General features: G+C 39.4%; 1 protein-coding gene across 3 annotated transcripts in view; it reads left to right on the forward strand.

The window, feature by feature from the left end:
• Window positions 1–27,704, forward strand: part of GTSF1 (gametocyte specific factor 1) — a 39,151-nt gene that overhangs the window by 2,784 nt on the left and 8,663 nt on the right. The window contains exons 2-6 of one of the 3 annotated variants that reach the window (XM_064284106.1): window positions 1,187–1,250; window positions 3,221–3,309; window positions 20,589–20,814; window positions 22,796–22,840; window positions 27,000–27,100. In XM_064284106.1, coding sequence (XP_064140176.1) covers window positions 3,265–3,309; window positions 20,589–20,814; window positions 22,796–22,840; window positions 27,000–27,100 — 417 coding nt within the window. In that variant the 5' untranslated portion in view covers window positions 1,187–1,250; window positions 3,221–3,264. Of the gene's footprint in view, window positions 1–1,186; window positions 3,310–20,588; window positions 20,815–22,795; window positions 22,841–26,999; window positions 27,101–27,704 lie in introns of all 3 variants that reach the window. The other 2 variants (XM_064284105.1, XM_010597324.3) reach the window with 2 other exon arrangements.

The following is a 27,704-nucleotide window of genomic DNA, read 5'->3' on the forward strand; positions in this document are numbered from 1 at the left end:
CCGGTTGCCATTGAGTGGATTCCGACTCATAGCAAATCTATAGGACAGAGTAGAACTGCTCCATAGGGTTTCCAAGGAGTGGGTGGTGGATTCAAACTGCTGACCTTTTGGTTAACCACTGCACCACCAGGACTCCAGGCATCAGAAAAAAAACTGGACTCATACACAGCTGAGTATAGTGGGCTGAGTCTTATGATTTAGTGCCTAAGAGCCCAGGTTATGGAGTCATAAAGTTTGAATTCATGTCTTAACCATATCACTTACCAGCTCTAACCCAGTTTTCCTGTGTGCAAAATGGAGATGATATTGATAATAGTTCCCATCTCATGGGGTTATTGTGTAGATTTAAATAAATTAGTATATGTAATGACCTAACATTTATTATTTATTATATACCAGATACTTACATGCTTTACATATATTGCTTCAGATAATATTAATGTTATTCAACTACTTACCAGCTTTGCAACTTTAGGCTATCTATCACCACTGATTTGGTTTCCTAATCTATAAAATGGTAGTAACCCTCATATAACTGAGGAAGTAATTAAATGATATGGCATATGTAAAACATTCACTCAAGGCCCAGTACACTATATTAGAAATGTCAACAATAAAGTAAAAACTTGGTCTGAGTATGTAGCGAGCTCATTGCCACCTTCTGTGGGATTGTATATGGCATCCCAGAAAGAAAAAGGCCAGTTTTAGACATGGCACTAATCATGCCAACCAGTAGTCTTTGGAGAAACTTCATGAGAAAGATCATGAGGCAATTTCTCCTACCAAGAGGCCTCACCAGCCGCTTCTAAGAGTGGTCTGACTACACCAGAGCAGGGCCTAGCAACCCTGGCTGCAAATCAGAATCACCTGTAGAACTGTTTTAAAGCCAGTTAGCCAGACCACAACCTTGGAGATTCTGATCTAATAGTTCAAGGGTGGGGCCAAAGGATCTGTCACATTAAAACTACTCAGTGATTCTCATGCATAACCAGAATTGAGAGCCACTTCTCCAAGACTTAACTATGGCATCAAAAACTTCCAAACCTCTGAGAAACCATAGAACACTATGGTGGGAAAAGAAGAATTGAATAGCTTGAACACAAAGGTGATTTATATTGCTTGACTAAAATGTACTGTACTTTCCCTCTCCTCAAATTTCAGGTATTGGCCTTGCTTTGTTTTACAGATTTTTTTCCTCCTTGAGTGACATTTTCCTTCGGATTCTTGACAGGCACTGCTTCAAAAATAAGGTAGGTCTCAAGATCCTTTAAACTGGGGTTAAGTGTCAAGGGGGTATTAAATTTGTAGTATTCTTGCCAAGGCTAACGTGTACTAACCCAAATGGTCTCCATTATAATCTTGGCCTCCTTAAATGAGATATTCAGCTATTGATAACTAGTTGAATAATCCAAGGTCACCAGTTCTCACTGCCTATTCTAAAGCACTCTTCATTTATTATCACCAGTCTTCTTAGTCTGGCAAACTTCATACTTTTCTAGGCTGCTGGCTAACATAAAGGTTTGGGGTCATCTGAAGACTACATTTAGGTATTGAAACTCCTTTCCATTATCTTTAAGAATCTGAAGATAACTGTATACAATACTGGATTATACTGCAGCCTTTATTTTCCAGAGCACCAACACGCTTCATAATAAGTGTTCATGATGATTCTAATATAATCATTAATATGCAATGGAAGCTTTAAAGAACAACCCTGGCTTTTGTGGCTAAAAGGAACCCCAGTCTAAATGCCTGGAGTTAATAACTTAAATGCCCTCAGGAAAATCCAACAATTAACAGTCTACCTATGTGCCCTTTGTCTATGCCCTATACATGGCACAACGCAGAATTGAAACAGGCTACTCCAGGCACTTTTCCAACCCTACTGTTTATGCCAGTCTGCCTTAATCTTTTTTTTTCCCCCTACCAGACTACTCTGCCCCTGTTTTGCAGAAATCTCAGCTGTAGCTGTTGCCTAGAAACTTGAGAGTCCTTGAAGTGAGTGTTAGGATAGCTAAAGACAGTTAACAATAGGGGAAAGTAGGCCTCCTATTGGCAGTAAATACAGCAGTTAACTTCAAGGTTTGAGATGCTATAGTCTTAGTTCACTGTCTTAGTTATCTAGTGCTGCTATAACAGAAATACCACAAATAGGTGGCTTTAACAAACAGAAGTTTATTCTCTTACAGTTTAGGAGGCTAGAAGTCCAACTTCAGGGTGCCAGCTCCAGGGGAAGGCTTTTCTCTCTGTCAGCTCTGGGGGAAGGTCCTTGTCATCAATCTTTACCTGGTCTAGGAGCTTCTCAGCACAGGGGTCCTGGGTCCAAAGGACACGCTCCACTCCTGGCTCTTCTCTCTTGGTGGTATGAGGTCCCTCTCCTCTCTGCTCAATTCTCTCTTTTATATCTCAGAGGAGACCAACTCAAAATACAACCTAATCCTGTAGATTGAGTCCTCATTAACATAAGTGCCTCATTAACATCATAGACCTTAGGATTTACAATACAGAGTAATCACATCAGATCACAGAATGGTGGACAACTGAACAATGCTGGGAACCACGACCTAGCCAAGCTCACACGCATTTCTGGAGGACACAATTCAATCCATAACATTCACTTAAAGGGATCTTCACATTAATACCTACAGCTTTAGAGATTTCAGACTGGTATTCTCAGGTAATTATAAAGTAGCCTCAACTTGAACATGGTACTATACATTCTTCTGCAGAACCCCTTTTCCTAAAGTGGCTAGACTGACCTTATCTAACAATTAGCATCCTTCCCTGGCTCAGAGATTTATTTACGTAGCTTTGGAGGAGGTACGGAAGGAAGCAGTGCTGAATAGTACAGGAAATCACGTGCCCTCAGTCCCAGCACTCAAGCTTATGGTAGTAAGCTCCGTCTTCCTCTAGTACTGTGAGTTTTCCAAGGATCCCTACCTATTTAATATGCTATGTGGGAAGACAAAACACCCTATTTAAAACAACATATAAAACTAAAAATACGTAAAGAAGTTAATTTTTGGTCTTCTGAGGCACAAAATTTCCTCTATTGCAAATGCCTAGACTATTACTTTATTCCAAACTTTCATACGTAAGACCCAATATACACACCCCTTTTCTTTAGAGAACAGAAAATAGACCTATGTCAAGACTACCTGATCTTAAATGTCAATCTTTTCTTTGCCAATTCATGGTTCCTGCTCCTTATGCCTCACAGAGCCAGAATCCTTAGAAATATGTCCTTATGACCCAAACCACAGGATGCCAGCCAGCAGGTTACAGTACCACCTGGCATCATGCAGAAAGGTAAGTTTTCCTGATGAGAAATGAAACTCATTAGATGGAGAAATCTCAGAATATAAAAGGTTAAAGTTGTTTTTGTTTTTTTTTTTTTTAAAGAATAACCTCCCAACCATACATAGCACCTACTAGTTTTTAATGGTGGAATGTGGTATCTCTTCAGCATTTCCAGGAAGAGGTGGAGGGGTGTGATACAGGCAAAGCCTAACAGCCATTTAACAAGTACTTTTTCCTTCTAGAAAAATCTAAAAACAGCTAAAGAGATGGCTAACTGCAAATTTCATGCTCACCATGTGGTCACACTCAAAAGGCTCAAAGACATGAGGTTACCATGTCAAGAGAACTACTATAGATGATAGTAAGCTTTTTATTTAGGGGGCAGTAAGCGGCATCAAGTTCTACCATCTGGCACCCTAACCCCTCCCTTCTATATTTCACAACTATGGGAGTCTTAGCCAATTGAGAGGGACAGGGAACAAAAGGAAGTTTCTACTCTGCTTCTATAACTTCTGGTCTGCTTTATTTCAGAGCTTTTTAATCCTCCAAAGGTTATTTCTCCAATTTTGGAAACCCTGGTGGCATAGTGGTTAAGTGCTACAGCTGCTAACCAAGAGGTCGGCAGTTCAAATCCGCCAGGTGCTCCTTGGAAATTCTATCGGGCAGTTCTACTTTGTTCTATAGAGTCACTATGAGTCGGAATTGACTTGACAGCAGTGGGTTTTGGTTTTTTGGAACCAAATGAAAAACTTTCTAATACTGCCAATTGGATTCCTGACCCTGATGTCTGGAAGGCAGGTGAGCAAGGCTGAAACAGTGAACAGTCAAAAATGAAGGCCTGAACCTTAAGTCTTTCATATCTGCTGTGTACTCTAACCCTGAATAATTAAGTCTTAATACTTCACCCACAAAGTCATTCATCAGAACAATCAAAACAAGAAATCTGAGAATTTCACCTGTCTCTGGAGAGTTAGCCCAGTATAAACGAGTCTAATGAAAATCTAAATTCACTTACAACAATTAAAAGACTCTTCTCATCTTACCAGTATCTGCTCACTTTCCTATCTATAGAAAACATTACTGGTGGTGGTGGGGCCAAGATGGCAGAGTAGTCTGATGCTTCCAGTGGTCCCTCTTACAACAAAGACCTGAAAAAACAAGTGAATCCATTATATATATGGCAAGCTAGGAAACCCGTGCATCAAATGCAAAGTTAAGAAACTGGACTGAGTGACAGGGGAGAGAGAGATGGTACAGAACCAGCAAGGAGTTGCCAAGCCCACGGCAGTGCCTCAGCCCCAATTCCTTGGCGTGACTGTGGCAGGGCTGATGGTAGTTTTCAGGGACACAGCCGCTTCAGCGAAAGAAGGCAAGCAAAGTGGAGCACCCTTGATCCTGTGGTGTGACTGCAGCGGAGCTGGCCCTGGAGTTTAGCACACGGCAGCTTCAGTGAAAGAAGGCAAGTGCAGGACGCAGCCCTAACCCCCAGGGGTGATCTCGGCACAGAGCCAGCTGTGCACACAGGCTACCCACGCCTCTGGAATCAGAGATAAATCAGTGCTATTGGCACACGATAAGTGATTTTGTCTAATTTACCATGCGGATCTAGTAGCTCCTCCTCTTGAAAGAACTCTCTCCCATCTATCTGATCCCTCTGCCCCAGCCTGCTTCATTAACAGTTGATTTCCCTGGACCTGAGGTAGGTCCTGATGTGCTCCCTGGGGCATTCTCCTGGCCTTGGAGAAGTAACAAATTAAAAAACGGGGGAAAAATACTCTGCCAACTCCCCTGATCTGGAAACTCAGATCAGAAGCAGCTCCAGTCCAGGCACAAGTGATCCACAGACTTTGTCTTTCACCCCTGCATGGATCCAGGTGGCTCCACTACACCAGATAGGATCTGGCTATTATATTGCAAGGGTGAATCTGTTTGAGGCCTGACTGTATCTGTTTCAGCTGTGCAGTGGAGAGCCAGGTTTTGGACTTTTGATACCATTGTGCCTATTAAACAGGGCCTTCACCTACTCACAGCAGGGGCCTGAGGACTAGAGGCTCCAACCACGCCACCTAGCCACCCATGAAAGGATTGCAAGGATAAGTGGTGCCTACCAGTCCTTACAGGTAAAAGTATTGGGTGCGTATGGTATGGCTGCAGAGCCCACCCACCAGAATACTCTAGAGAACAGGGACATGCACAGACAACTCGGAGAAAAGTTGCCAGCCCCCTGCCTTCCTCAGAGTGTGACCCCCTGCTACTACCAGAAACCTGTGCATACACCAATCACTACTGCTCCTCTAAGACAGTAGGTGAAAGCCTGCACCACACATTAGGTGACTGACTATCAGGATGCATGAACTGAATCTATACAAGAATAGTGAATGGACTCCTAGGCTTATATACCTGGTAACAGCTCTAGCCATCTGGTAACAGGACATTAGTGCTTCAAAGGCTCCAGTAATCAAGTTAGCTCACTCTAGTAGCCTATTTGGGTATATCAAAACAAAACAATGCAAGAAACTAGGACACAGTGAGCAAACATAAAATAAATTCATACAATAACTTATAGATGACTTGCAGACAACAGTCAATATCAACTCACATAAAGAAGCAGACCATGATTCCTTCAACAAACTCCCAAAACAAAAAATCAAGGACTCTCCTGAATGAAGATGCATCCCTGGAATTACCAAATGTAGAATACAAAAGATTAATATACAGAACTCTTCAAGATATCAGAAACAAGATCAGGCAAAGCTCAGAACAAGCCAAGAGCACACAGATAAAACAACTGAAGACATTAAAAAGGTTATTCAAGAACATAATGAAAAATTTAATAAGCTACAGGAATTCATAGAGAAACAGCAATCAGAAATTCAGAAGATTCACAATAAAATTACATAATTAGACAACCTAATAGAAAGTCAGAGGAGCAGCATTGAGGAAGTGGAAGACAGAATTAGAGAGATTGAAGATAAAACACTTGGCAACAATATATTCTAAGAAAAATCAGATAAAAGAATTTTTAAAAATGAAGAAACCCTAAGAATCATATGGGACTCCCTTACTTGCGAATGATTGGAATACCAGAACAGGGAGGGATAACAGAAAATACAGAGAGAATTGCTGAAGATTTTTTGGCAGAAAAGTTTCCTGATGTCGTGAAAAATGAAAGGATATCTACCCAAAACACCCATCGAACCCCATACAAGGTAGATCCCAAAAGAAAGTCACCAAGACATATTATAATCAAACTTGCCAAAACCAAAGATAAAGAGAAAATTTTAAGAGTGGCCAGGGATAAGCAAAAAGTCACCTACAAAGGAGAATCACTAAGAATACGTTTGGACTACTCAGCAGAAACCATGCAGGCAACAAGGCAATGGGATGACATATATAAAGCACTGAAGGAGAAAAACTGCCAACCAAGAATCATATATCCAGTAAGACTGTCTCTCAAATATGAAGGGGAAATTAAGACATTTCCAGATAAAGAGAAGCTTACAGAATTTGCAAAAACCAAACCAAAATTACAAGAAACACTAAAGGGAATTCTCTGGTTAGAAAATCAATAATCAGATATCAACTCAACACTAGAACACAGGACAAAGCAACCAGATATCAACCCAGATAGGAAAATCACAAAAATAAATCAAGACCAAAAAATGCTCAAAACATGGAATCAGTGATGTCATTATGTAAAAGATGACAACATTAAATCAATAAAGAGGGGCTAAATAAATAAAGTAGGCATAGATCTTCCATATGGAGAGGAAATCAAGGCAATATAGGGAGATACAAGTTAGGTTTAAACTTAGAAAAACAGGGGTAAATATTAAGGAAACCACAAAGAAGACTAACAATCCTACATATCAAAATTTAAAAAAAAGAAAAACATAAAGACTCAGCAAAAACAAAATCAACTACAACGAAAAACAGGAACACACAATTTACAAAGAAAAACTACTCAGCACAAAAAAATAAGTAGAAAAATGAAACAGTCAACAACACACACAAAAAAGGCATCAAAATGACAGTACTAAACTCATACCTATCTATAATTACACTGAATGAAAATGGAGTAAATGCACCAATAAGGAGACAGAGAGTGGCAGAATGGATTAAAAAACACTATATGTCTATATGCTGCCTACAAGAGACACACATTACACTTAAAGACACAAACTAAAACTCAAAGGATGGAAAAAAATATATCAAGCAAACAACAAACAAAAAAGAACAGAAGTGGCTATACTAATTTCTGACAAAACAGACTTCAGACTTAAACCTACCACAAAGCATAAGGAAGGACAATATACCAGGAGGATATTACCATACTAAATATTTATGCACCCAATGCAGGGCCTCAAGATACATAAAACAAACTCTAACAGCATTGAAAAGTGAGACAGATAGCTCCACAATAATAGTAGACTTGAACATACCACTTTCAGTGAAGGGCAGAACATCCGGAAAGCAGCTCAATAAAGACACAGAAGAGATAAAACCCCACAATTAACCAACTTGACCTCATAGACATATACAGAACACTCCACGCAACAGCACCCAAGTATACTTTCTTTTCCAACACATACGGAACATTCTCTAGAATAGGCCACACATTAGGACAAAAATCAAGCCTTAACAGAATCCAAAACATTGAAATATTGCAAAGGATCTTTTCTGACCACAAAGCCATAAAACTAGAATAGCGGAAAAATCAGGGAAAAGAAATCAAACACATGGAAACTGAACAACACTTTGCTCAAAAACGATTGGATTATAGAACAAATAAAGGATGGAATAAAGAAATTCATACAATCCAACAAGAATGAAACACTTCCTGTCAGAACCTTTGGGACACAGCGAAAGCAGTGCTCAGAGGTCAATTTCTATCAATAAATGCACACATACAAAAAAAAGAAAGGGCCAGAATCAAAGAATTATCCCTACAACTTGAACAAATAGAAAGAGAGCAAAAAAAGAAAACTTCAGGCACCAGAAAAAGGCAAATAATAAAAATTAGAGCAGAATTAAATGAAATAGAAAACAGAAAAACAATTGAAAGAGTCAACAAGACCAAAAGCTGGTTCTTTGAAAAGATTAACAAAATTGATAAATCACTGGCCAGACTGACAAAAGAAAAACAGGAGACGAAGTAAATAACCCAAATAAGAAATAAGATGGATAATATCACAACAGAACCAACTGAAATTAAAAGAATCATAACAGAGTCCTATGAAAAGTAGTTTCTAACAAATTTGAAAATCTAGAGGAAATGGGCAAATTTCTAGAAACCCATTACCTACCTAAACTAACACAATCAGAGGCAGAACAACTAAAAAAACCCATAACAAGAGATTGAAAAACTAAAAAACTCCCAAGAAAGAAAAGCTCTGGCCCTGACGGCTTCACTGGAAAATTCTACCAAACTTTCAGAGAAGAGTTAACACCACTACTACTAAAGGTATTTCAGAGCATAGAAAAGAATGGAATACTCCCAAACTCATTCTACGAACCCAGCATAACCTTGATACCAAAACCAGGTAAAGACACTACAAAAAAAGAAAATTACAGACCAATATCCCTCATGAACTTAGATGCAAAAATCCTCAACAAAATTCTAGCCAATAGAATTCAACAACATATCAAAAAAATAATTCACCATGACCAAGTGGGATTCATACCAGGTATGCAGGGATGGTTCAACATTAGAAAAACAATCAATGTAATCCATCACGTAAATAAAAGACAAGAACCATTCGATCTTATCAATTGATACAGAAAAGGCATTTGACAAAGTCCAACCCCATTCCTAATAAAAACTCTCGGCAAAATAGGAATAGAAGGAAAATTCCTAAACATTATAAAGGGCATTTATACAAAGCCAACAGCCAACGTCATCCTAAACGGAGAAAGACTGAAAGCATTCCCCTTAAGACCAGACAAGGATGCCCTTTATCACCACTCTTATTCAACATTGTACTGGAGGTCCTAGCCAGAGCTATTAGGCTAGATAAAGAAATAAAGGGCATCCAAATTGGCAAAGAAAAAGTAAAAGTATCTCTGTTTGCAGATGACATAATCTTATACACAGAAAAGCTTCAAGAAAACTACTGAAACTAATAGCAGAGTTTAGCAGAGTATCAGGATACAAGATAAACATACACAAATCAGTTGGATTCCTCTACACCGACAAAGACAGCATCGAAGAGGAAATCACCAAATCAATACCATTTATAATAGCCCCTAAGAAGATAAAATACTTAGGAATAAATCTAACCAGAGATGTAAAACACATATACAAAGAAAACGAAAAGACACTATTTTAAGAAACCAAAAGAGACCTACATAAGTTGAAAAACACACTTTGCTCATGGATAGGAAGACTTGACATTATAAAAATGTCTATTCTGCCCTAAGTGATCTATAGATGCAATGCAATCCCAATCCAAATACCAGTGATATCTTTTTAATGAGATAGAGAAACAAACCACCAACTTCACATGGAAGGGAAAGAGGCCCCGGATAAGTAAAGGTTACTGAAAAAGAACAAAGTGGGAGGCCTCACACTACCTGATTTTAGGACCTATTATACCGCCACAGTAGTTAAAACAGCCTGGTAGGGGTACAACAACAGATACATTGACCAATGGAACAGAATTGAGAAACCAGACATAAAATCATCCACATATGAGCAGCTGATATTTGACAAAGGCCCAAAGTCTGTTAAATGGGGAAAAGATAGTCTCTTTAACAAATGGTGCTGGCATAACTGGATATCCATCTTCAAAAAAATGAAACAGGACCCATACCTCACACCATGCACAAAAACCAACTCAAACACCTAATTATAAAATCTAAAATGATAAAGATCATGGAAGAAAAAATAGGAACAATGCTAGGAGCCCTAATATATGGCATAAACAGTATATAAAACATTACTAGAAATGTACAAACACCAGAAAAGAAATTAGATAACGGGGAGCTCCTAAAAGTCAAACACCTATGCTCATCCAAAGATTTTACCAAAAGACTGAAAAGATTGCCTACAGACTGGGAAAAAGGTTTTAGCTGTGACATTTCCAATCAGCGGCTAATCTTTAAAATCTACATGTTACTGAAAAAACTCAACAACAAAAAGACAAATAACCCAACTAAAAAATGGGTAAAGGATATGAACAGACATTTCACTGAACAAGACATTCAGGTAGCTAACAGATACACGAGGAAATGCTACCATGATTAGCCGTTAGGGAAATGCAAATCAAAACTACAATGAGATTCCATCTCACTCCAACAACAACAAAAAAAAGGCTGGCATTAATCCAAAAAACACAGAATAATAAATGCTGGAGAGGTTGTGAAGAGACTGGAACACTTAGACACTGCTGGTGGGAATGTAAAATGGTACAACCACTTTGGAAATAGATTTGGTGCTTGCTTAAGAAGCTAGAAATAGAACTACCATACGATCCAGCAATCCCACTCCTTGGAAAATATCCTAGAGAAACAAGAGCCTTTACACAAACACCCATGTTCATTGCAGCACTATTTACAATAGAAAGAGATGGAAGCAACCAAGGTGCCCATCAATGGATGAATGGATAAATTATGGCATATTCACACAGTGGAATACTATGCATCAATAAAGAACAACGATGAATCTGTGAAACATTTCGTAACATGGAGGAATCTGGAAGGCATTATGCTGAGTGAAATCAGTCAGCTGCAAAAGGACAAATATTGTATGAGACCACTATTACAAGAACTCAAGAAATAGTTTAAATAGAGAAGAAATACTCTTTGATGGTTAAGAGATGGGGAGGGAGAGAGAGAGGGAGAGGGGGATTCACTAATTAGATAGTAGACAAGAACTAATTTAGGTGAAGGGAAAGATAACACACAGTATGGGAGAGGTCAGCACAACTGAACTAAACCAACAGCAAAGAAGTTTCCTGAATAAACCGAACACTTTGAAGGCCAGAATAGCAAGGGCGGGGGGTTGGGGACCATGGTTTCAGGGGACATCTAAGTCAATTGGCATAATAAAATCTATTAAGAAAACATTCTGCATCCCATTTTGGAGAGTGGCATCTAGGGTCTTAAACGCTAGCAAGCGGCCATCTAAGATGTATCAATTGGTCTCAATCCACCTGGAGCAAAGAAGAATGAAGAACACCAAAGACAAAAGGTAATTATGTAAAGGGCATCTATGCAAAGCCAACAGCCAATATCACTCTAAATGGAGAGAACCTGAAAGCATTTCCCTTGAGAATGGGAACCAGACAAGGATGCCCTTTATCACCACTCTTATTCAACATCGTGCTAGAAGTCCTAGCCAGGGCAATTAGGCGAGACAAAGAAATAAAAGGCATCCAGATTGGCAAGGAGGAAGTAAAATTATCTCTATTTGCAGATGACATGATCTTAGACACAGAAAACCCTAAGGAATCCTCCAGAAAACTACTGAAACTAATAGAAGAGTCTGGCAGAGTCTCAGGGTATAAAATAAACATACAAAAATCACTTGGATTCCTCTACATCAACAAAAAGAACACCGAAGAGGAAATAACCAAATCAATACCATTCACAGTAGCCACCAAGAAGATAAAATACTTAGGAATAAATCTTACCAAGGATGTAAAAGACCTATACAAAAAAAACTACAAAGCTCTACTACAAGAAATTCAAAAGGACATACTTAAGTGGAAAAACATACCTTGCTCATGGATAGGAAGACTTAACATAGTAAAAATGTCTATTCTACCAAAAGCCATCTATACATACAATGCACTTCCGATCCAAATTCCAATGTCATTTTTTAAGGTGATAGAGAAACAAATCACCAATTTCATATGGAAGGGAAAGAAGCCTCGGATAAGCAAAGCATTACTGAAAAAGAAGAAGAAAGTGGGAGGCCTCACTCTACCTGATTTCAGAAGCTATTATACAGCCACAGTAGTTAAAACAGCCTGGTATTGGTACGACAACAGGCACATAGACCAATGGAACAGAATTGAGAACCCAGATATAAATCCATCCACGTATGAGCAGCTGATATTTGCCAAAGGACCAGTGCCAGTTAATTGGGGAAAAGATAGTCTTTTTAACAAATGGTGCTGGCATAACTGGATATCCATTTGCAAAAAAATGAAACAGGACCCATACCTCACACCATGCACAAAAACTAACTCCAAGTGGATCAAAGACCTAAACATAAAGACTAAAACGATAAAGATCATGGAAGAAAAAATAGGGACAACCCTAGGAGCCCTAATACAAGGCATAAACAGAATACAAAACATTACCAAAAATGACGAAGAGAAACCCGATAACTGGGAGCTCCTAAAAATCAAACACCTATGCTCATCTAAAGACTTCACCAAAAGAGTAAAAAGACCACCTACAGACTGGGAAAGAATCTTCAGCTATGACATCTCCGACCAGCGCCTGATCTCTAAAATCTACATGATTCTGTCAAAACTCAACCACAAAAAGACAAACAACCCAATCAAGAAGTGGGCAAAGGATATGAACACACACTTCACTAAAGACGATATTCAGGCAGCTAACAGATACATGAGAAAATGCTCTCGATCATTAGCCATTAGAGAAATGCAGATTAAAACTACGATGAGATTCCATCTCACTCCAACAAGGCTGGCATTAATCCAAAAAACACAAAATAATAAATGTTGGAGAGGCTGCGGAGAGATTGGAACTCTTATACACTGCTGGTGGGAATGTAAAATGGTACAACCACTTTGGAAATCTATCTGGCGTTATCTTAAACAGTTAGAAATAGAACTACCATACAACCCAGAAATCCCACTCCTCGGAATATACTCTAGAGAAACAAGAGCCTTCACACAAACAGATATATGCACACCCATGTTTATTGCAGCTCTGTTTACAATAGCAAAAAGCTGGAAGCAACTAAGGTGTCCATCTACGGATGAATGGGTAAATAAATTGTGGTATATTCATACAATGAAATACTACGCATCGATAAAGAACAGTGACGAATCTGTCAAACATTTCATAACATGGAGGAACCTGGAAGGCATTATGCTGAGCGAAATTAGTCAGAGGCAAAAGGACAAATATTGTATAAGACCGCTATTATAAGATCTTGAGAAATAGTATAAACTGAGAAGAACACATACTTTTGTGGTTACGAGGTGGGGAGAGAGGGAGGGAGGGAGAGGGTTTTTTTACTGATTAATTAGCTGAAAAGAACTGCTTTAGGTGAAGGGAAGGACAACACTCAATACATGGAAGGTCAGCTCAACTGGACTGGACTGGACCAAAAGCAAAGAAGCTTCCGGGATAAACTGAATACTTCAAAGGTCAGCGGAGCAAGGGCGGGGGTTTGGGAACCATGGTTTAAGGGGACTTCTAAGTCAATTGGCAAAATAATTCTATTATGAAAACATTCTGCATCCCACTTTGAAATGTGGCGTCTGGGGTCTTAAAAGCTAACAAGCGGCCTAAGATGCATCGACTGGTCTCAACCCACCTGGAGCAAAGGAGAATGAAGAACACGAAGGTCACACGACAACTAAGAGCCCAAGAGACAGAGAGAGCCACATGAACCAGAGACCTACATTATCCTGAGACCAGAAGAACTAGTTGGTGCCCGGCCACAACCGATGACTGCCCTGACAGGGAGCACAATAGAGAACCCCTGAGGGAGCAGGAGATAAGTGGGATGCAGACCCCAAATTCTCATAAAAAGACCAACTTAATGGTCTGGATGTGACTAGAGGAATCCCGGCGGTCATGGTCCCCAAACCTTCTGTTGGCACAGGATGGGAACCATCCCCGAAGACAATTCATCAGACATGAAACGGACTGGACAGTGGGTGGGAGAGAGATGCTGATGAAGAGTGAGCTAATAATATCAGGTGGACACTTGAGACTGTGTTGGCATCTCCTGTCTGGAGGGGGGATGGGAGGATAGAGAGAGTTGGAGGCTGCCAAGGTTTTCACGAAAGGAGAGACTGGAAGGGCTGACTCATTAGGGGGAGAGCAAGTGGGAGTAAGGAGTAAGATGTATATTAACTTATATGTGACAGACTGACTTGATTTGTAAACGTTCACTTGAAGCTCAATAAAAGTTAATTAAAAAAATTAAAAAATAAAACCTTGGTAACTGGTATTCTCTTCTGCAAGAAGGCCTATCAAGGCAATTTAAATTATATTTATGGGATAGTAATGAGACTTTTTGGCTATACAGTTTCTTCCCTAAAGTCAAGTTTCATGGTTTCTACCCTTACATTCACAGTATGAACTTTGGGGAAGAAAATTGCTAAAGCCCATTACTCATGTCCTTGATACATACCGAAACTTATTCTATTGGTTCCACATCTTCATCTTGTGGTTGGTCCATACACTATGGGGCTTTTTTTGTTCAGGCTTCCCAGCCAGCTACGGTATAAAACAGAGGATGAAAAAGAATTTTTTTTAGTCTCTTCTTTTCATATATTCTTTTACAAGATAGATGACGTCTTACAGTTGCTTCATTTCCTTACAAAATACATCCGTGTTCTCAAGTCAAATGGTCAAGTATCTGCTATGCTTGAGACATTATGCTAAGCATTGCAGTGGACCCAGTCCATTATGAGGGAACAATGTTTTCAACTGTAGTAGACAGCAATGGTTCTCAAACTTTAGCAGCGGAGAGCTTGTTAAAATACAGATTGTTGGGCACCTCACCCCCAGAGTTTCTGATTCAGTAGATCTGGGATAGGGCCTAAAATTTTGCATTTTCTCAAGTTCCCAGATGATGCCAATGTTGCTGGTCTATGGCTCACACTTTGAGAACCACTGGTATAAGGCATACTTAAGTGCTGGGAGGGAGGGAGGGAAGGTAAAGGGAGGCTACAAGAAAATGTAAAGACTTATCCCCAGGCAGAGGTTAGAAAATGACTTCACAAAGAAAATGATCCTTGGGTTTAAACATTTGGCATTCCTCAAAATAACAGATGAGAAGAATGGCAGTATTGGAATTTTAGAACTGTTCTATCCAAGATCAATCTTTTACACTATTTAGGTAGGCACAGCCTCGAAAACCCTGTGGAGCAGTTCTACTCTGCACACATGGGGTTGCCATGAGTTGGAATAGACTCAACAGCAACTAACAACAACAAATGTTTCTTTAGTCTCTGGGTAGTGAAGGTGATTAAGCCCTCAGCTACTTAACCAAAGGTTGGTAGTTCCAATCCACCCAGAGGCACCTTCGAAGAAAGAGTAGCAGCTTGGGTTTTAAAAGCTTTCGAGAGGCCATCTAAAATACATCTATTGATCCCATCCCATCCAGAACAAAGGAGAATGAAGAAAACCAAAGATAAGGAAAATATTAACGCAAAGGACGAAAGGACCATGTGAACCAGAACCTCCACCAGCCTATGTCCAGAAGAACCAGATGGTGCCCGGCTACCACCACTGACTACTTTGACAGGGATCACAACAGAAAGTCCCAGACAGAGCAAAAGAAAAATGTAGAACAAAACTCAAGTTCACAAAAACAGACCAGACTTAACAGATCTGACAGAATGGAGAAACCCCCAGACACAGACCCTGGATACTCTAACTCAGAACTGAAACCACCACTGAAGCCCACTTTTCAGACAAAGATTAGACAGGCCTATAAAGCAATAACACACATGAGGAATGTGCTTTTTAGTTCAATCAAATATATGAGACCAAATGGGCAACTCCTGTCCAAAATCAAGACAAGAAGGCAGGAAAGGACAAGAAAACTGGACGAATGAACACAGGGAACCTGGGGTGGAAAGGGGGATAGTGCTGTCACATTGTGGGGACTGCAACCAATGTCACAAAATGATACATGTATAAATTTTTTCTATTGTGCTTTAGTGAAAGTTAACAGCTCAAGTTAGTTTCTCATTCAAAAATTTATGTACACGTTGTTTTGTGACACTGATTGTAATCTCCAAAATGTGACTGATAAATTTTTGAACAAAAAACTAACTTGAGCTGTAAACTTTCACCCTAAAGCACAATAAAAATCAATAAATAAAATACATGGGGTTGTCGTGAGTGGGAACTGGATTTTTAAAGAATCGTACTAAAGAAACTTTGGCTTACAATTTACATCTTAGATGCCTACACCAATAAAAGGTTGAGGAGCTGTTTTTTGTGTCTAAGAAGGGACTCACCTAGAAGTCAAGGAAAATCACAGAGAACAGATTTCTCAAGTACACCGGTAATTATTAAAGACAGTGTGGATTAGAGAGTTTTATAACGTTTACACAGATGTTTAAAGAAAATACCACTACTAGTTTTTTCAATCATCCTGTATCTTACTCCAGCTTTCTAGAGCTGAATGTTGGCTCTTCTTGGCAAGCTCCCATTACAGACTCTTTTTCAAATAAAAGTATATTTTCATTGGTTCCTACCATCTCTCCCTGCCACTTTACCTAAACAACTGTAAACAACCAACCTCTAAAGCAGTACTTCCCAATCTACCCTCATCCATAAGAAATTTATTATTTCCCCCATAGATCGCTCATTTTGAAAGATCCTGCAACTGCATTTATTGAATAATTTTTCTATTTTTAATTAGGCACTTAACTACCAGTCAGAAATCATAATTAGATGAGAAAGCCAGGACTTACTTGATAAAATCAAAGCCCAAAACAAAGAAATATTTTAGTCTTCTAATGGGCAAAAAATTGAGTCTTACTAGGCATTTTTTTTAATAATCTTTATTGTGCTTTAAGTAAAAGTTTACAAATCAAGTCAGCCTCTCACATATAAACTTATATACACCTTACTACATACTCCCACTTACTCTCTCCTTAATGAGTCAGCTCGCTCCCTCCTTCCAGTCTCTCCTTTCGTGACCATTTTGCCAGTTTCTAACCCTCTCTACCCTCCCATCTCCCCTCCGGACAGGAAATGTCAACACAGTCTCAAGCGCCCACCTGATACAAGTAGCTCACTCCTCATCAGCATCTCTCTCCAACCCATTGTCCAGTCCATTCCATGTCTGATGAGTTGTCTTCAGGAATGGTTCCTATCCTGGGCCAACAGAAGGTTTGGGGACCATGACCACTGGGATTCTTCTAGTCTCAGTCAGACCATTAAGTCTGGTCTTTTTATGAGAATTTGGAGTCTGCATCCCACTGTTCTCCCGCTCCCTCAGGGGTTCTCTGTTGTGCTCCCTGTCAGGGCAGTCATCGGTTGTGGCTGGGCACCATCTAGTTCTTCTGGTCTCAGGATGATGTAAGTCTCTTACTAGGCTTTTTGAAACACTGAAAGTTTCCAACGAGTCTACTAAAATTCCTTCAATTCTAAAGGCTGAGACAAGTCATCTTCTAACAAAGGTTTTTTTCAGTCACTAGAGTACATATCTATTTTTTTACTCATTAGTCCAGAGTCTTCATTTTTAACTAATAATTATGAATTCTAAAAATACAATCTATAATTTAAGAATAAATGCTAGGGTCCCTGGGTGGCTACCCTATCAGCAGAACTAGCAAGAATCAGATGGAGTTTAGGGTATTAATCCCAACTAGCTTCTAGAATGACCCTTGTGTAAATGCCTGGCCTCTCATTTTTTCCTTTTCAAATATATTCAACCTGGTTGGAAAACCAGTCTGAAAGAAAGCACAGGAGGGATCTCAGATAAAGCACAAATTTTCTGGGTTGGAAAGGATGAACAAAGCATTTAAGAATAGATATATACGGCATTCTTATTTTAAAATTTCCACAAAAGTCTTTTTTTTTTTTTTTTCAAAGTTGGTAGGCTTGTTCACTGGTGCTAAATGGAACGGCTTTATCAATTGAGGAAACAGTCACCTTGAGAAAGCATCACTAAAGGCAGTGAGGCCTGACTTTGAATTCTGGTTTGGTACTCACTCCTCATCCCCCCCACCCCTTAGCTCTTTCTTCCTCAGAAATTTCAATCTGCAGGTGTCTGAATGAAAAGTACTTATGGGTCACAGAAACAGTGTCAACAATTGCACAAGATTACTGCAATTTAAAGCCTGAAAAATCACATTTCAGTTCAAATCACACTGGCCCCACCAATTTTGCACAAATGATGTTGTGATAAGCTCAGAGGTTTTGGATTTGGTAGGAATTATTTTAAAATATCTCCTACCAATCTGAAACTGATTTGTCAAAACAGCAGCATTTTCTAAAATGTTTTATGCTAAGCTTGCAATGAAGTTTTCATTCTCACAATTATCTTTCCAGAAGGACATTAACAGCTTGCTCCTCCATATGAATCAACCAGGCCATTCAGGTGAAATAACAGCTTTTGTAAATTCAGAACAGCGCCTAGGTGAGTGGTTGTCAACCCTGGCTATACATTAGAATCATCTGGGTAGCTTTTTAAAAATAACTATGCCTGGACCTTTCTGATTAATTGATCTGAGATGGGAAATTGGCATGGTATGTCTTAAAAGCTCCCCAGATGATTCTAATGGCAGACAAGATTAAAAACCACGAGCCTACATCAAGAATAGCTTGGGCTCAGCTTCCATCAACACCTGTTTCTTTTTAGGGTTTTAATCTGAACTGAAGGCTGTGAAGCACACTCTCTTATCCACTGCTGCTATAACAGAAATACCACAAGTGGATGATTTTAACAAACAGATATTTATTCTCTCACAGTTTAGTAGGCTAGAAGTCTGAATTAAGGGCACCAGCCCCCAGTGGAAGGTTTTTTCTCTCTGTAGGCTCCGGGGGAAGGTCCTTGTCATCAATCTTCCCCAATCGAGGAGCTCCTCATCACAGACTCTGGGTCCAAAGGACTCGCTATGCCCCCAGTGCTCCGTTCTTGGTGGTATGAGGTCCCACTGTCTCTCTGCTCGCTTTGCTCTTTTATATTTCAAAAGAGATTGGTTTAAGATGCAACCTAATCTTCCAGTCAGTCCTCCTCTACTAACATAACTGCCAGTAATCGCACCTCATTAACAGCATAGAGATAGGATTTAAAACACATTGGAAGGTCACATCAGATGACAAAATGGCGGACAATCACACACTACTGGGAATCATGGCCTCACCAAGTTGACAGATTTTGGGAGGACACAATTCAATCCATAGCACTTTCCTCAGCCCAAGGGCTAACCTAAAAAAAAAAAAAAAACTGAGAACATGTTTTCAAGTTGTTGTTGTGTGCCCTGAAGTCAATTCCAACTCACAGCAAACCTACAGGACAAAGTAAATCTGTCCTATTGGGTTTCCTAGTCTGTAGTCTTTCTGGGAGCAGATTGCCAGATCTTTTCTCCCAGGTAGAGCCACTGGTACTCAAACTGCTGACTTGAGTGCTTAACCACTGCACCACCAGGGCTCCTTAAATGCTCACAAATTAGTCACATTAAAAATAAAATTAACCACTCCCACAAAACTTTTCACTAAAGCTACGTTTGATTTTTGCTGTCAGGACACGTTCCCCCAAGTCATATTTGTGCTCTATATGACACTGAAATTTTCTAGAAATCCCAACGTTTCAGCCCCAAACTAATCTTCCAGACTGTCCCCTACACCTTGGACAGCAAACTTTTTTTCAGACCACATCTTTTACTTCTTGGTTTTGAAAAATATTATCACCAGATCTACTTGGTGAGTCAACACCTTACTTCCCCTACCCATCCACCCTTTTTGTTTTTGTTTTCTAACCTTCAAAAACTACAAGTCCTTTTTCTCCATAAAGCCTTCCCAGGTCATTTAAAACTCAATTTTTTCCGAATACGAATTTACAACCTGTATCGCTTTTTTATTTATTATTGCCTTTTAACCTTTTATCCACTTTGGGACCTGTTTCCCTAATCACCTTTATGAATAGAACTGCTTCTTACACTCACAAGGGTTATTCGTTGTAGTATCACAGAGTTTCCAGAACAAAGGCCCACAATACATGTTTGGCTTTCCACTATCAAATTATAACTTCCTGGCATTCTATCTCTTCCCGTTGAGCTCTCTCCCCAGCCCTAAAACTCCTCTTTATCTGACTACCAATTATTTATCATCCTACCAAGCATTCTCAAATACTACTGTTGACTTGTGAATTTTAAGATTCCACAACGTACTAAACAAAAAGAGCTAGACACAAAATTCCTGTCCTTGGTGATTGGTTTTTGCCTGTTCTGCCTTCTTGTTTTCTCCTCTTCTCTCTCCTAAAAGTCTAAATTACCCTTCTAGCTGGACAACTTCTACAAACAGGCTTCTTTCCAGTCCGCATCCCACCTGTAACCAAGCCCATTCTCTCCTCAAGAGCCCATTTCTAACTATTAGTTTTTTTTTCTAAGATGGCCGCCACAAAGCCAAGAAAGGAAGTGAGGTCCACTCAGTCGCAGCCGCCATCATTTCAGGAGTCCGAAAAGGATGGATCCCGAAGCGGAACGGCCAGCAGAGGGGAAGCCCTAGAAGCCCACAGCCAGGCGCGCAGACCCATGCGCCTAGCTTCTCGACCAGAGCGTAGACTACGTCACAGGAAGTGGGGGGGGCCTCACCCCTTAACGTCAGGGGCCGGAAGTGAGCGTTGCTGGGGCGCTGATGTGGGGCGGGGTCGGTCGTGGCAGAGCGTGTCGTGATCGAGGTAGGTAAGGCGTCCTGGCCCGGGCTTGGCGCCTCAGGCCACTTCACCCTTAGTGTACTGGGCCTGTCAGTCTTTCCACCTTCGTGTACCTTCACTACCTAATAACCTTCTGTTCCCTTTTCCACCCGTAGCCTTACGCCTTGTGGGTTCTCTGCGCAGTTTGACTACCGGCCTGTTCTCTCCATCGTCCACCCGAGGGCCTGCCTGTCCAGCGCCTTTTTCTATACACTTTTAAGTTAACCGCCTTCATCTGTTACTTAAGTCGGCTCTGATTGTGTTTGTTCGTTTAAAGGAAGAAAATAGGAAGGGACCGCGTCATTTACTGAGGTTCCCAGCTCAGTTTAGAGTTAAGCCAGTTGCTTACGACTACATCCAGCCCCTAGACTTGACTGCTTCACATAGTTTGTCCATTTAACCGTGGTGTGGTACTAGGGAAAAGGTAAAGATGTGAAGAATCACCTGTTAGCAGACGCAGAAGATACTTAAGTCAACCTTGCCGAATTATAAGGCTATGAATTCCAGTGCCCAGAATCCTTTTGCTCCCAAAGGATATATTGGCGGCCTACAGGCTTCTGAATCTGGCTCTGAATACTCCTTTAAATGCCTTAAAATGAAAACATAATAATTGGCTTTTCCCTTCAAACCTTTTATTTTTAATGATAAAGGGTAAAGCAGCTATATGTAAGTAAAATATTTGAGAAAGGAAGGTCAAGGTTTCTTAATCCAGACCTGGAAAATTCACTTTAAGACAGTTTCACTGAAGATTGCCCTTAACAAATGGGCTCTGTAGCAATTTACTAGAGTTCCAGCTATCTCTTGTGTTTCCTATCATAGGTTCCAAGGCTGCTTATGTCATAGAATGGGATGAAGGCATGTGGAATTGTGTGAGTGGCCAAAGGAGAGCTTGCTCTAGAGACAGTAGCTGTAAATCTATTTTCTATTTTTTAGGTTTTCTGTGGGAGTAGTTTTATATAAGTTTTACTTTTCCGCATAATGATGGTATTTAATCACAGTACTCAATAGGGACTCTGTAGAAGAGGACAAAAACTATGAAGTCGTCACCCTTTAATTTTTTACATTTCTGCTACAGACTTGCTTTATGTCTGTGTTATCCATAAAATGAATAGTGCTTAAGTCCTAACGATGAGAAGTTTTCTCTCAGTACACAGAGGGAATGACCATTAACTGGAGAGACTTAAATAACCAAGGCATTATATTTTAGTAGGAGGTTTGGGGCAGAGAAGGTGAAGCATCACTGAAAAAGGGTGAGGAGGGGGATGTCATTGTGGCACTTCTTGATCATGTTAAAATCATGGCAATGGCAAACTAGAATGTCTCTGAGCATATTGGATGGGCTAAGTGTGTACCGTCTGACACAGGCCTCCAGAATCCCCATATTCCAGGAAGGAGAAAGACTGCAGGCTACCCATCCTGTTCTTAAGAACTTGAGAGTTTTAAAATAGTATCCTGTTTCTATGCTTTGGGGCTGATTCTGTTTCTGTGTTTATCCAGATGCTTAAATAGCATAGTACTCTTGTGGTCTTGCTTTGCCTCCTTTATCGTTAAATAGCCACAAATCCTAATAGATGGTAAATAGTGGCTTTTTTTTTTTTTTAGTGGCAGGTTGTTGTAGTAACACTTAAAACAGACTGACATCTTGGCACCTGAATACAGTTGAAATTAGTAGTCATATTTGATTTTTCTTAACTATTAGTGGGCCTGAGCATTTAGTCCAAGGATATGAATTAGGCAGTGATATAAAAATGCTTCGAAGACGTAAAGAATGCTTTAAAAGAAGATTTAAAGGTTTCTTATGTTGAAGTTGGGTAGTTTCAATTCTAGTTTGACTCCACTTAGTGCTATCTTTGGTACATTTTATTTCTGAGTCACTGAACCATGGCTTTTTTTTCCCCCCAGCACTTGGATTCGGCTCCTTCATTTCCAACATGGAAGAAACTTATAGTATGTATTTCTTGTTGATCTTAGAAAATAGATTGTTTTCATATAGTTTTCTGTATGACAAGATGTTTAGTGTGTTAAAAAAAAAAATTTTTTTGGGGGGAGGTATTTAAATTTCTCCCTAAACTGCTGAGGAGGAAAAGTCTGTTGTGGTAATGATATACAGAAGTGCCCAAATTTGAAATAAGACACTTGAAATGTGAATAATAGCTATGAGAAGTCATAGAGCTTTGAAAAGGCTACAGTCAGGATACCTGTGTTAAACCATATTAAATGAGGCATTTTCAACCACTCAGAACCTCAGTTTCTCCTTGTATGACATGGGAATAGTAATCTCTCCATTTTGAGGAATAATATAGCATACACAATAATGTTAATGTACATTAAGTTTTTAGCATTAAATCCTGGGGAGAATTCTTATTTCTGAAGTGATCAAGAAACCTTAGGTAATCAAAGGGGAGCCAGCACTGGAATCATACACATGTAGAAGCAAAAGAGACCTGAAAAATCATTTAATTTAACCCTCAAATTTTATAGCTGAAAAAATAGAGCCTAGATTGATTTGCCCAAAGTCACAAACGTTGTTAGGGACAGAGTCAAAACCAGAGTCTTACATGTTGTTTATACCAGGGCTTCCAACCAGTTTGTTCCACTTTGACCCCCCTGCTGAGAATTTGCATTTCTACCCCCAGATATACTGAATCGAGCTACGTTTTAACAAGATCCGCAGGTGGTTCTTATAAGATTCAGATATCTGGGGTGGAAATACAAGTCCTCAGCAGGGGATTGAACCATAGTGAACTGGTTTGAAGCCCTGGTTTATACATAGTTGATACCGCACAAGGCATTATGATTTCTAGGCCCTGACCAAGTTTGAGGAACACCTGAGTGATGCTTGTGAATGAAGTTTGTCAACAGGGCCTACTTTGTTTCCTACTTTGCCGTTTGTCCAGAATGTCATAATTATTAAGTCCAACTAAGGGATATTTTAACCCCCGTCTACCTTCTAGGAAGAGTCCAATGGAAATCTTTATCACCAAAATACAGAAAATTCATGGAAATAGTCTTTATTAAATATCTGGAGCAGTGGTTCTCAGATTAGCATGCAGCAAAATCACCTGGAAGGGTTGTTAAAACAAGTTGCTGGGCCCCAACTCCAGAATTTCTAATTCAGAAGGTCTGGGGAGGGACCTGAAATTTTCCATTTCTGACAATTCCTAGGTGATGCTGACGCCGCTGCCCTTAGGACTATACTTTGAGAACCATTACTCTAGAAGGATGATTCTTTGTTCTTCCCTAGGTTCCCCCCCTCCCCTTAATTTTTCCTTAAACATATTTACTTAAAATCTGAAGTCCTGTGTGGTATATGTATTTATTCTTAGAAATTTATTATTCTGTATTAGAAAGCAACATCTCTCCTTTCACTCTCACTTTTCTCAGCCACAATTTTTTTCTTACAAAAATGTAACCTAGGAATGCATTATAAATGCCTAATCCTGGGCCCTATCCCAAACCTAGTAATCAGAATCTGCATTTTAACACAATCCCCAAGTGACTTAACATCTAAGGAAACACTGCCTTAGAATATTCTCGACCATTTTCCCAAATTGACCTGAAACTCCAACCTTAATCTGATTCATGAATCTAATTCCTAAAGATTTCCAATTTATGTCTTAGGGCTGTACCTCTTAGCTAATAATATTTTTGCCAGGCCTAGTCTTTATTTCCATGGTGCATCCTCCATCTCTCAACCATGGATTCTAGGCCCTGCCCACGTCTGAGAAACATCTGAGTCCCTGCTTATGGGGGAAGGTTATCAAGCCTGCTTTGTTTTCTAAATTATATACATTCCCAGAGAGCAGTTTGATAGATTTATTACAACTTAAAATGTACATACACTTCAGTGCAGCACTCTTCGGTATCTGTCCTAGAGAAATACTTGCACAGTGCACAAAGAAGTATATACCAGATTGTTAGTCACAGCACTGTATATAATAGTAAAAAACTGGAAACAACCTAAACATCCATCAGTAAGGGAGCTGATTAAGAATCTGTGGTACATCCATATACAGCAATGAAATATTCCTTGTATGTACTGACATGGAAAGAGCTCCAGGATACATCAACTGAAAAAGGTTGCAAGATAGAAGGTACACTGTGATCACATTTATTTAATGTATATATATAGATACATACTTACATATACATATAAACAAAACATAATGTACCTATCATGCACAGAAAAAGGTTTGATAACTTGGGTTACCCCTGTCATGGTTACAAACTGATAACTGGTTACTCCAGGGAAGGAAGAGGATTGAAGAAGGCCCAAAAAGAACCTTCAGTTTATGTGTATTGAGTTTTTTCCAATAGGAATACATTTATATATTATTTCTGTTATTAAAAATATTTTTTAATCTAGACAAACCAGATTAAAACTAAGTCACCAGAGACAAGAAGTAAAGCATTATAGTAGGAAGCTATCATTATCAACTCTGATATATGCCACCGTGTGGGCAGTATAATGTGTGTGAATCATAAGGTATATCTAGTCTGTCAGCTGCTGACATAGCCTAACATTTGCTAGTGATGGAATGGATTAAATGAAGGGAAACTAATAACAATTTCATCTGTAAACTCTGCCTGAGTGTCCTGAAGCTTCAGAAATATTAAAAGGATTGCTGGTCAGGAAGAGCCTGGCTGGCATAATAAGCTTGTCTGTCCTCTCAGACTTTTTCTTCCTAGTCATTCTGTCCTTCGAGTCACCTTTCTGGCTTATTTGCATCATGATCATGGTTAGCAATTTATTTCATGTTTACCACTCTTCCAGTGAAACTGTTTCAGTTCCCCACTGGCTTCTGATTTTCATAGCAGTCTCCTGGTTTATAAGCTTCTTATCAAATGTGAATTGTTTATCTTATTTCATTTTTATCATCCCCTCAGTGGTGGCAAGAGCATTTTATTAAGTTGCCTCTTGTCTTCATAATATACACGGAATGTGCTTAACCATTTGATTTCCCTTCCTTAGCCAGGCTTGTTAAAATTTGGAGCTCAAAATGGAACAGCCAGAACAGAAATAATGAGAATGTTCAAGCATTGTGAAGAATGTAACCACTGTCACTAAACAATTGGTGTAGAAATTGTCGAATAGAAACCTAAACTGCTGTGTAAACCTTCACCCAAAACACAATAAAATATTATTTAGAAGAAAAAATGGGGGCTCAGCCTAGGCATCTTAGAGAAGTTTTAAATAGCTTTGTGTAGGTTAGGAACTTTAACACAGCAGCTCCATATGTCTGCAGTCACCTTAACCTCAGGAGTTCTGTTTTTGCAGATTGTTCTTTTTAGCTGGCCAAGGTGGCAATCACTAAATTAAAGAAAATTTTTTTTTCTTTCAAAATATCAAAACCACCTATCTGATAAAGGTATGGGTTTCATTTGAGAGGTAACTAAAGTGACCAAGATCAGGAACTTGAATAATGTATAGGAGTAAGTTAAAGCAGACAGATGAATAAGAAATTTATCAACTAAAATTCTCAAGCTTCCATAGAACATATAACAGATATAGAGCAGTGCTTCCCGACTTTTTTTTTATGTCATGGCATACTAAATAGCCAGGGATGCTGGTGGAGGAGGTTTACTACCCTCAACTTGCCCAAGGACTTGGGTGGCGGGGGGGGGGGGGGGGGGGGGGCGGGGAATGCATGCAGGTGCAGAGAGCCCCTGCATTGATTTATTGACACACCTGCAGTCCATTCAGGCTTTAACGTACTGGTTGGGAGCTCTGGCTGAGCTTGCTAGAGAACAGCAGTGACCCTGAATTAGCACTTTCAGAAAAGGAAAAGAGCTAGTCTTTTCATTTAACCTTTTATTTTTATAGTGAGGGTAACCAACAATGAGAACAACAATATGTACAACAGAAGATGAATTAAGACGCCATCCCATGACAGTTGGTTGTACTGGACTTACTAAGATTCAGTGATAATAGTTTTATCTACTTAAAGAGTTACATTTTCTTTTTTAAATGTTTAGTCTTCCTTTTAAAAAATCATAAGCTGTCTTTAGACTGTATTGTTGTTCTTACAGAGTCTCTTGAAAAATCCAGTGTGCCTAGAATGCTGTAGTGTATTCTCTATACTTAACGTATTTTTCTCTCTTTCAGTCGATTCCCTGGACCCTGAGAAGTTATTACAGTGCCCCTATGATAAAAACCACCAGATCAGGGCCTGCAGGTTCCCTTATCATCTTATCAAGTGCAGAAAGGTAGGGTATTAGTGTGATAGTTTGTCCTCTAATGTCCTCCTGAGTTCTCTTAAAAAGCCAGATTTTATAAACATGAAATCATTTTAGCATGTTTTCATTGAATGCCAGAATTGTTTTGGGAATCTGCCTCTTTGTTAAATGCCAACATTTATAGAAAGGAGTTTGTTTGTTTCTTGGTGTGCACAGTTTTTTCTTGTTTTGATTTTTTCACCCCATAACTAGTGACAAAAAAAAAAAAAGCACCTTTTACAAACAACTTCTCTGGAGTCTTTTCACGCTTTGTAAAACAGAAGAAACAGTAATTTTTGCTAGCAATGAGAGATCCCTTATGATGTGAATTTGATGTGTTCATTTTCCCAAAATACAAGGATCGAGTACTATAACATACTCATTTCTGGGGTCTGTTTGTTTAGAAGTTTTAAAGATTTTAGGTTGAACAGCTAAAGGACAGCCCAAAAAATGATTGTTCTTAAAAATAACTTTCTTCAAGTGTCGACAGTAAGCATTCTTAAGGAGCAGAAAAAAAACCTCATCAGGTTTTCTCTCATCACTCTTTTATAGACCTAACTGATAGAAACTGCTTTAATGCTGGTACTTTACTTGA

Source organism: Loxodonta africana, chromosome 4 (genome assembly GCF_030014295.1).
Source record: "Loxodonta africana isolate mLoxAfr1 chromosome 4, mLoxAfr1.hap2, whole genome shotgun sequence".
Taxonomy (NCBI): domain Eukaryota; kingdom Metazoa; phylum Chordata; class Mammalia; order Proboscidea; family Elephantidae; genus Loxodonta; species Loxodonta africana.